This window comes from Geospiza fortis, unplaced genomic scaffold (genome assembly GCF_000277835.1).
Source record: "Geospiza fortis unplaced genomic scaffold, GeoFor_1.0 scaffold237, whole genome shotgun sequence".
In the NCBI taxonomy this organism is placed as follows: Eukaryota; Metazoa; Chordata; class Aves; order Passeriformes; family Thraupidae; genus Geospiza; species Geospiza fortis.
In genome coordinates this window covers 5,810,028-5,820,460 of record NW_005054319.1, presented here as the reverse complement: position 1 = coordinate 5,820,460, position 10,433 = coordinate 5,810,028, and the positions used below count along the sequence as shown (strand labels likewise).

Here is a 10,433-nt window from a genome sequence, read left to right as displayed (position 1 = left end):
ACCGGTGGCGGAGGAGCTGCAGCTCTGCTTCAGCCTGGCACTCTGCAGCCTGCTTGTCATAAACCGTGTCCTGCTGCCCCCTGTGTTACAGCTGCTGCTGCCACTGTGTTACAGCACTGGGTTAGAAAGTGCTTGGTTCCAGCGCTCCTCGCCTTTAAAAAAATATCTTTGTGTCTGTTTTGTTTGTTTCTTTTAGATTAAGTTATATACAAAACATGGTACTCTGAAATACCAGACAGACTGTGCTCCGAATAATGGGTATTTCATGATTCCCCTGTATGACAAGGTAAGACACAAATACCCGTGCTGTCCCCTCTGCGCTGGAGGCAGCAGCTGCCTCCACCTCGTTCTGCTGGCATATTAAATCTCAGAGCAACACCCACCCATGAAACATTTGAATCAGGACATCACTTAGTTTGGTTTGGATCAAAGTTTCAGCTGTTTCTTTTTGTAAAGCAACGACTTCGTTTCCCAGTGCTAATTATGAAGAGAAAAGCCAGCTAACTGTGGCTGCAGTATTGGGTTTTTGCTGTTTATTGGAATGACTGCAGCACTGGGAGCTGAATTCCTGCCAGCAGCTGTGTGCTGTAGCTGTACAAATACTGCACAAAAAGTACAGGCTCCTACAGAGTACAGATAAAGCTTTCAGATTTTTTACCTGTAGAAATGGAAATAAATGTATATGAGAAGGTGTTTTGGTATGACTGAATTGAAAATACCCTGAATGGTTAATTGCAGATATTAAAAATGTTTAATGGAAATAATGATCCAGGAGACTCAGAATGTGTCAGTAATTTGATGTCTGCTTAGGTTGGAAAGGTGTTTACATTCAAATTAAATTAAATACAAGCCAAGGTGTTGTGCTCTTTTAAGGAGATAGTTAACTTAGGCTTCAGAGGTAGAAACACAAAATGGTTTGGGTTGGAAGGCACCTTTGAAAGTCATCTAGTCCAGCCACCAAATAATTCCTTCCCTTCCCACTCTAAGATTGTAACATGCTTTCTGATCCTGGTGATTTCATTCTTAGGCCTTTGAGCCTTTCCAGGGGTGAACTTCAGGATATGTGTGGCAGAACACATGTGGTGCTCTCCGATACAAAGAGGATCCCTGTATTGATTAATACCCTTTTGGATCAGAGCTTTTAAAAGGATTGGAATTTTGTTACCCTGTGTTTGGGCAGAATGGTCGAGTGGAACTATCAAAGGCTGATTTAGAGCCCATCTGTTGGGGCAGGTGGAGGTAGATTTGAACACTTTCTAGCACTGAGCTGCTTGACTGTGAGCCAGGTTTGTGCTGGAAGCAGGATAAACACGGTGATACTTAATTTCTGCTCGTGGCTGGATGTGAGCCCAGCATCCCAGCCTGTCTGGGTGGATATGGCAGCTGCTTTGAACTGGCAGGAGGAAAGGAGAATGGTGAATATGGGTGCCCTAGAGTCTTGTGTTCCTCCCTGCAGCATGATGCTTGTGTTCTGACTTTCTTTCTCATTTGTTAGCTAAATTAAATTTAGATCAATAAAGACAGTTATTGCTTTTTATTTTTTTAGGGGGATTTCATTCTTAAAATTGAGCCTCCCCTAGGGTGGAGTTTTGGTAAGTGGTTGTATGTCTTTTTACAATAGGACACTGTATCTGCAGTGGGAGACCTATCTCCAACTTGCAGCTGGCATGGAAAATGGGGCACTTTTCCAAACCTATAAACTATACTGCATGGTTTAATAACTGACATGTACTTTCTGTACCTGGGGAAAGTAAAGCTGGGTGGTAGACACTGACAAAATAACCCTTGAAGTGATTTGAAGGAATGTGGGCTTTTGACAGAAATGGCTGCAGTGGGAAGAGGGGAAGAGGATTTTCAGTGTCAGGATTTGGGGGTGCTTTACCTTTGCTGAAGAAAGGCTTCCAGAGCAACGCTTGCCATGCTTGAATGAATACATTTCTGTGGCAGTTGTGTAAAGCTGAAGCAGAGTTTCTTTGTGGTTGCTCTCTCACTAACTCTCATGCTGTTTCATCGTTCTTCTCTTCCAGAACCAACCAGTGTAGACATCCATGTGGATGGCATTAATGACATTTGCACAAAGGGAGGTGATATTAACTTTGTGTTCACAGGATTTTCTGTGAATGGAAAGGTTAGACTCCTTTATCTTCATTTATTCCACCTTATGCTAATTCACCCTTCATAAACACACTCAAATTCAGCTCTACCTGTTATTTTCATTCATTTATACTTCTGTTTCTTTTTATTTTGACAGGTTCTCAGCAAAGGTCAGACATTAGGTCCTGCTGGAGTTCAGGTTGTACTGAGAAATGCTGGCAGTGACATAAACATACAAACAACTATTACACAACCTGGAGGAAAGTGAGTGTGGGTGGTGCATACTTAATTCATCTGTTCATTTGCACAAGATCCTTTCAATTCTGCCATACTGGCTGGGACTGTAAGAGTTCTGAAGTATTTTTTCTAACATGTGAATAGAGTCTGAATTGTTTTTCTGTGAACAGATGCTTGTGGCTGTTTCTGAAGAGACTTAATCCCTTTCTTGCCTTGCAGGTTTGCTTTCTTTAAAGTGCTTCCTGGTGAATATGAAATCTTTGCATCGCACCCTACCTGGATGTTGAAAGAGGTTAGGACCTACACAAGTTCTGGTTTGCCTGGTTAGAGAGGATGGATCTGCTAGGCCTTGTCTGAATTAGTTAGTGTGAGGAAGGGGCTTTGTGGGTGGACAGGGTTACTGGAGTTTTTCTACATCTAATTCAGGTAGGCAAGAAACTGCCTTGTGCAGACCCAGTTTGGAGATAGTGAGGCCAGCCAGGGAAAGCCAAAATGAGCTTTTGCTTTTGCTTTCCATCTTCTATCCCATACATTTTGTAAGAATATTATAGCTCAAATCCTTCTCTCCCAAACTTCTTGTTTTTTGAGGAGCTCTGATATCCTGACCGTTTCCTATATCAGTGAAGCAGGAAAAATAATGTTTTAGAAAGTATCTTTGCTTTCATGTCTTAGTGTATTGAGTAGTCTGGAGACCCTCTTTGAGTTCTGCTGCTCTGGCTTCTGTTCCTGTTGTTGAATGTGCAGTCTCTGATTGTTTTTGAGTGCTGTAAATGAGACCTGATGCCTGCTTTTGATGAAAATGTTTGTTTCTGTATTTCAGGCCAAGACAGTGGTGCGGGTGACAAGTTCCAATGCTTATGCTGCCAGCCCCCTGATTGTTGCAGGCTACAACGTCTCTGGGTCTGTGAGGAGTGATGGAGAACCCATGAAAGGGGTCATGTTTCTCCTTTTCTCTTCTTCAGTCTCTAAAGAGGTAATGGTTGATCAGTACCTTTTCAATATGAGTATGGCTATAAATAAGAAAAACCAAATAGCTTCTAGATTCATATTGCCCTGATACTCATCTGTCATTCACTGGTTTGTACAATCCCTTAAACTGTATTTTTGCATTTGGTTCTTTTGTGTGATTTCTTTTTTTTTCCCCCTAACAAGGCCCTTGTAATCCAACGTGACCTCCATGGAATTATTTCATAATTCATTGTACAGTAGCTGTAATTAGTCTTCAGCATGACATCTTTATTACTCTTTGCCCTTTTGATGGGAAGACAAAGTTCCACAGCTTCTATTGCCACCTTACAAATGCATCAAGAAATGAGTATGAAACATTTGGTCATCTAGAGCTGAGCTCTGTTCTGCAATGTTAACCCTGTGCAAAGAACTGAAGTCACTTAAGACACATGGTTCAGTCTGGGGATGTTGAATTTCCCAGTGTTCTGTCCTTGTTACCATAAAGTTGATTATTTGCTGTTTTTTCCTGTTTTACCTATACATGAATTTTAAGCCATGTCATCAAACTTTGCCTCTAAAATGATTTTATGCTTCCCATCAGTCTTTCACCATCAGTTGACCCTCCTGTATCCCTCTTCCCCCCCAATTACTTTCTGTGTTCTTTGAGACAAAAAGTTGTATTGCATTTATTACTACAGGATGTTGTGGGCTGCAGTATTTCTCCTGTGGATGGGTTCCAATCAAGAGATGAGTCTTTATCCTACTTGTGCAATGTTGTATCAAAAGAAGATGGATCTTTCAGCTTTCTTTCTCTGCCAAGTGGGAAATACACTGTGGTAAGTGACTAGAAAGTCATTGCTTTTCTATTGAGTGGGTTGTTAACTTTCATTTTCTAAACCAGAGTGTGCTACTGCCACCTCCTCCCCTTTAAACTGTTCCTTTTGTTCCCATTCTCTTTCTTACATCTGAATGTTGTGGGAGCATGTTCTCTGTGCACTGCCTGAAGTGATGGTCCTGCATTCTCAGTCTGTGCTCTACAAACAGGATTCAGGCTTCTCTCATTCCTTTAATCCTTCTAGCAATCATAGAGTCTCCTATCTGTAAGCTCTTGCACATCCAAGTATGCTGTATTCTGACTAGAGGGCTACTCTTCCATCTTTTCTGATAATTTCATGGTTTCCATCAGTCTTGAAATATTACCCATATTTGTGTCTCCATGCCTCTGAGTAGTTTTTTTCCAGGAGGTTTGCAGCTCATTTGACCCTTGGTAGAGGTGTCTGATGTTGGTAAGAACATGAAAAATTATAGAGGAAAACCATTCTGTCATCACAGATTAGGAGTCAAAGCCATGTGTCTTCTTTCAGATCCCATTCTACAGGGGAGAGAGAATCACCTTTGATGTTGCTCCATCCAGACTGGACTTCCTTGTAGAGCATGACAGTTTACAGATTGAGGTAAGGCCTGCAGAGGGAATAATCCTTTTGTACCACTGATTCCTGTAAAAGCCTAACTGATTTTAGCAGAAAGCAGCTGAATTGTGGAAAAACTTCTTTGTAAGAATTTGAAGGCACTTGTTTATGCACAGCAGGTAGAAGACAGTTTCTAATACTGTGCTGTGTTTCTGTACTTTGGTCCCTTTCAATAGGAAGAAACAAAATAGGGCAAAGCTGTCTCCTGTGTTCACTTTCATGTCAGTGTTGCAAAAAGGCAGTAATATTCCAAGTTGCCTATGTTTCCTTGTTGAGATTGTCACATCTCTGGAGAAGGACCTGTAGGTTTATCTGGTTTGCAGAGTGCCTTGTGTAATGGCATTATGAGCTGTGACTGTGGCCCTCTGGGCTGTACCAGTGCAGATAAATTGAGAATGTGTGTTTTGTACTTAGGGGAACAGTTTGCCTGGAGATCAGTTTGTACTTTCACAGTGATTATCCTGGTAACATTTTTTTCCTAGAGCTGTAAATAAGTTTCCTTTATATGTGTGTGGGGAGAAAACGGTGTTGATTGCTGTAGGTGTGTGTTTGCATTTCCTGAGTAAAGAATGATGTTGATTTTTTCCCATTTCAGCCTGTTTTCCATGTGATGGGTTTCTCTGTCACAGGCAGGGTGTTGAATGGTCCTGAAGGAGAAGGAGTTGCTGATGCCACTGTGACTCTGAACAATCAGATTAAAGGTATGCAGTGCTCTTGATCTTTGTTGCTACAGGGAAGCCTTTATGAAACTCAAGTACAGGACTAGTGTATGATGTGGAATTAACCCTTTAGGATAATACACTGCTTTTGTTGCAATTTATTTGAAATATTGAAGTGCATTTCATGCAGTTGATAAATTTTGCATTTTCTGGTTTAGATGAGAGCATTAAATATTCATTTGTTTGGCAGTTGAAAATTTCTTAATTGCTTTCAACCATATGCCAGACTGTACTTTTGAAATACAGAAATGAAGGTTCATCTAGTAAAAAAGCATAAAACTATTTGTTGTGTAATATGAATTAAAAATAGCCTAAAGCAGTGCATATCCTCTGGATCTGTTGATACATAAGGTTAACATATGCTCTGGTTTTTAACTCTTGTTATTTGTTACAGTGAAGACAAAAGCTGATGGCTCTTTCCGCCTTGAGAACATCACAACAGGTACATACACAATTCATGCCAGGAAAGAACACCTGTTTTTTGATACTATTACTGTGAAGATTGCACCAAATACACCTCAGCTGGCAAACATCATTGCAACAGGGTAAGGATTGGTGTCAGGATGAAAATGCAATTTGATGTGTGGATGAGGCTGTGAAAACGGGTGATCACTTCCATGCCATGCCCAGAATTGTGTTGTCAGGAGCTAAGTGTTGCTGAAGAAATTAAAGGTAAATAGGGCAGCGTGAATGCATGTTTTGTGCACAGTATTTTGCTCAGTAATAATTCAGGTTTAGAGCATCCTCTTAATAAGCTCTCCCTTGCAAATGAAGACACTAAGGCATGGGTAAATTAAGAATTTTAGAATGGTATGTGAACCAAGAAAGCCACAGAGAAGCTTTCTGCCACTTCACTCTTGCACAGAAGGAGGGTATCTGGAGTCACACAGCTGTCTGGTGCAGTGCTGTACCAAACCTCTGCGTTTTACTGCTCACTCTCAAGGTCATTGTTGCCTTACCTGAATTGTCTTTTTTCTTGTTTGATGCCTTGACTGTGAGTCCAAGGCTGTGCAGTGGTGGGAGATACCGCCTGAGCTGAGGAAGATGAAAGGGCTGTGGTTCTGTGTCCAGGACTTCAGAGGAGGAAATAATGGCAGTGGTCTGGAGAAGTCAAAACTTGGAATTTACTGAGTCAAATAGCTGTCAGCTCATACAGACGTAGCCAGCAAATCAGAAAAAACCCTGTGTACTGCTCAATGATAGGGTACAATTTATTCAGTAACTAAATATGTTGTGCTGCTGAAGGCAATGAACAAAACTTAGCAGCTTCTGATTTGTCATCTTGTCTTGTGCTTTCACAAGTGTAGGTGTAGCAAGGTTGTGTTCCAGTGGATTACCTGTCATATTTAAAGTTTTTATCACAAAACGTTTGAAACTATTTAAAACCTGAGGGGAGAAATCCGTTGCCTGCCTAACACTAAATCCTAAATCTGTTGCCTGCTTAGCACAAAAAAAAAAAAAAAAAGGAAAAAGGCTTGAAATAATTGGGTTGGTGACAGGGAAGAGTGAAACAAGTTGCTTGCAAATCTCTGTTTCAGGAGAAATCCTTTCCAATTCAGGTGTTATTACCTCAACATAATGAGGTTGACTTTTAAGGAAGTTCTAAACCAAGGGTTTTTTATCATCTTTGTCAACTCAAGATACTTGTTCTGATGAGTGGCTTTTATGTAACAGGTTCAGTGTGTGCGGCCGCATCTCAGTTACTCGATTCCCTGACACAGTCAAACAGATCAGTAAATACAAGGTGACCATGATACCTGAAGACAAAGACAAAGCATCACTGGTTACAACAGAAACTGACTCTCATGGGGCGTTTTGTTTCAAGGCAAAATCAGGTGCATACAATGTTCAGGTAAGAATGAGCTTTCATTTCCTCATTGTAGGACTGTCATGGTGTTTTAGAAGATTTTGAAATTTTGGAAAGCATGTTGGAGAGGCTGATTTTGCTTTGCCTGGGATTTACAGTAGATTTCTATTTTTTAATTTCTGATAAATGCATTGAAGACAGCAGAGTGGGTGGTTTTGGACTGGTGTCTGAAAGGTGGTGATGCCTTGATGTCATGTACTCTACAGGTAATTATTCCAGAGGCTGAAACCAGAGCAGGGTTGGCTTTGAAACCCAAAATGTTCCCTGTCACTGTTGCTGACAGACCAGTGATGGATGTGACCTTCTCTCAGTTTTTGGCATCTGTCTCGGGGAAGATCTCTTGTTTAGGTAAGTCCATTGTGAAAGTGAAGTGGCAATGGAATGGAGAACTTCAGCACTGCATGTGTGAGTGTTGTTGACATCAAGACCCTTACTGTGGTTGGTCCCATCAGCAGATCAGTAAATGTAACTTGCAGCACATGGAAAAAGCAGCTCTCCTTGGGGGATGTTGTGACCTAGTAAGTTTGGAGTAAAGTTAGGTACCTCCTTTTGATACTTGGTAGGGATAAGCAAGTCTTCCTTCCTCAGAAAATGGGTGGGTTCTGGAAGGAAATCGTCCTGACTGCTGCTTGGGATACTGTACATCAATGAGAGAAGTACTGGAGGGGAAAAAGACGTTTACAAAAAAAAAGGGGAAAAAGCAGTGCATGTAAAAACTGTAGGATAGATGCTAAAGCTGTTGGCAGAAGCTTTCAACCTCTGTTCTCCTTCATAAGCTTTTTGTCTTTATTTCAGTCTAAGGTTCTTTTCTCCTGATATTTTTCTTGATTACCCACTGATTTTAGCAGATGATGATTGGAGCCTGATTTTTGTCATTTTTACCCTTCCTTTTTCCTCTCTGAGTCCTTCTGCACTTTGTGTTCTGCCTCTCAGGTGTTTACTCAGCTCTTAAGTCTCTGCAGAGTGAGGTGAACCCAGGAATTTAATGTTGATCTCAGGTTTTTTCTTGCCATTAGATAAAAGAATTTGATTAACAGTCTCAAAATCTGCAGAATGCAAAAACCCATGATATGTGCCTAAGAAACAAGTTTTAACTGGAAGCATCCTGTGCTGGGAGGGGGTTAGCATTTCATTTAGCACCCCGAGGTGTGGCTGGCAGTGTTTGGGGTGCAGCCTGACGTGCTGTGTTCCCTGGCAGACGCGTGCGGGGACTTGACGGTGTCACTGCAGGCCGTGAGCCGCCAGGGGGAGAAGCGCAGCCTGCAGCTGCAAGGGAGCAAGGACTCGGTGCCCTTCACCTTCGAGGGGGTGCTCCCGGGCAAGTACAAAGGTAGGAGCAGGGGAACGGCTTGGGGGGCACCTTGGCAGCTCAATTTGTGACCTAATCTGAGCACTTCTGTTATCATGGATACCTTTTGCAGCATGCCCAACACAGCTGTGAAACTTGAGAGAGTCTGGAAAAATACCTTATAACAGTGCATCAGGTTTTCTTAATGTTGGATGTTTAACCCTGTGTCAGCCCAAAGGTTGCTGCTCCCCTGAGTTCTAGGGTCTGCATGGCTGGTGAGGGGCAAGTGGGCTTTATCATGAACTAGTTTGTCCCAAGCCTAAGAACAGGGACAGACTCTAGTTCTGCTTCCAGAGTGCTGCTCCTAAGAACAATCTGTATTTTGGCCAGCCTGCCTTGGCCTGTGAAAATAAATGGTTTTCCAGGGAAAGGTATAGAAGGAGTATATAGACTGCAGTCTTTGTACAGGAGTGGGAACATCTTTCCACCAGGTTAAATTTGGGTTAGGTTGTAATGTCCTCTAGGCTGCTTTGCCTGTCACAATGGTAGTGCCCATTGAGGAGCCTTCCTGGGTGGCCAGGCTTCATTATTCCTTTTCATAGCACAGCTTTCCTGGTAGATGTGTTGGGTTCCTGGTGATGCTGCAGTGCTGAGAGCCAGGTCTGGTACTACAGGCATTGTCGTGTATTTATCTTTGCAGATTGTTGCCAGGGAAACTAGAGAGACACAAACTTCTCATATCACAAAACCTGCTCTTATTTACTCAGTTTTGCATTACTGAAATGCTTTGTGTGGTGTATATTCTAGTAAGCATTGCACATGAAGACTGGTGCTGGAAGAATAAATCTTTGGAATTGGAAGTCTTGGAGGAAGATGTGTCAGGAGTAGAATTCAGGCAGACTGGATATATGCTGAGGTGTTCTCTTTCTCATGCAATCACACTGGTATGTAGGAAACAAATGTTCCTGTTTGTTTTTAATGACCTTCTGAAGGCAGGTTGGATTATGTTTGGAATCAAGGCTTTCTCCTGTCTCTAGAGGGTCACAGAGCATGGAACATTGATGTTTAGAGTGCTTCAAGGTTTGTCTTTTAAGTTTGGCAAAATGGTCTTGTGATGTTGGGTGTTACAAAAGATACATTGATGTATCTTTAGGCAAATACTGTTTTCATTTTGTTGTTAAGTAGTTGTTAATAGTGAATTGTGCTGTGGGTTTACAGGAATTTTATCAGGATGGAAATGGACCAGAGAATGTTGGTGTTTATAACCTGTCCAAAGGAGTTAACAGATTCTGTCTTTCAAAGCCAGGTAAAAGCTTAAAAATATTAGTTCAAAAATGAAAAATTACCAGTTAACTAATACTGCTGAGAACTAAAAAAAAATTTGTTGTGGCTTCTGAAAGGCATTGTTTTAATTGCATCTGTATATAAATAATCTGTTCCAAGTTTTTAGAATTCTGCTATTTAGTCCTTTACCAAATCTAGATTCCAGAAATAAAATGTTACTATTTTTTTTCTTGGTGGTGGAAGCATTTCATCTTTGATGAATGAAGGTCATGTTAAAATAATCTCATTCTTATAGGTTCTGTTTGTCAGACACATTAGAAAGTTTCTGTGTGAAAGGCAGCAGATATACAGTCAAATTTTGTAGTTGTTTCTATACCTCTGTTCTAAAAATTGACTTTTTCAGTGGGTCATTCTTTGCCTTGCTGTTTGTAGGTGTGTATGAGGTGACCCCACGCTCCTGCCACCAATTTGAGCACGAGTATTACACCTATGACACGTAAGAGTGTGACTGTTCCTCACTTTCACCT

General features: G+C 41.4%; 1 protein-coding gene across 1 annotated transcript in view; it reads left to right on the top strand.

Annotated features, from left to right (window-relative positions):
• The first annotated feature begins 188 nt into the window (after positions 1-188).
• The window catches only part of LOC102039002 (nodal modulator 1), a 24,255-nt gene continuing 14,010 nt past the window's right edge, over positions 189-10,433 (top strand). The window contains exons 1-16 of the mRNA XM_014306796.2: positions 189-286; positions 1,547-1,592; positions 2,028-2,128; positions 2,252-2,358; positions 2,551-2,623; positions 3,152-3,304; positions 3,978-4,115; positions 4,644-4,733; positions 5,344-5,449; positions 5,862-6,012; positions 7,142-7,319; positions 7,541-7,682; positions 8,533-8,664; positions 9,430-9,566; positions 9,841-9,928; positions 10,339-10,402. Of these exons, the coding sequence (XP_014162271.1) occupies positions 266-286; positions 1,547-1,592; positions 2,028-2,128; positions 2,252-2,358; positions 2,551-2,623; positions 3,152-3,304; positions 3,978-4,115; positions 4,644-4,733; positions 5,344-5,449; positions 5,862-6,012; positions 7,142-7,319; positions 7,541-7,682; positions 8,533-8,664; positions 9,430-9,566; positions 9,841-9,928; positions 10,339-10,402 (1,727 nt within the window). The 5' untranslated portion in view covers positions 189-265. The remainder of the gene's footprint in view (positions 287-1,546; positions 1,593-2,027; positions 2,129-2,251; positions 2,359-2,550; positions 2,624-3,151; positions 3,305-3,977; positions 4,116-4,643; positions 4,734-5,343; positions 5,450-5,861; positions 6,013-7,141; positions 7,320-7,540; positions 7,683-8,532; positions 8,665-9,429; positions 9,567-9,840; positions 9,929-10,338; positions 10,403-10,433) is intronic.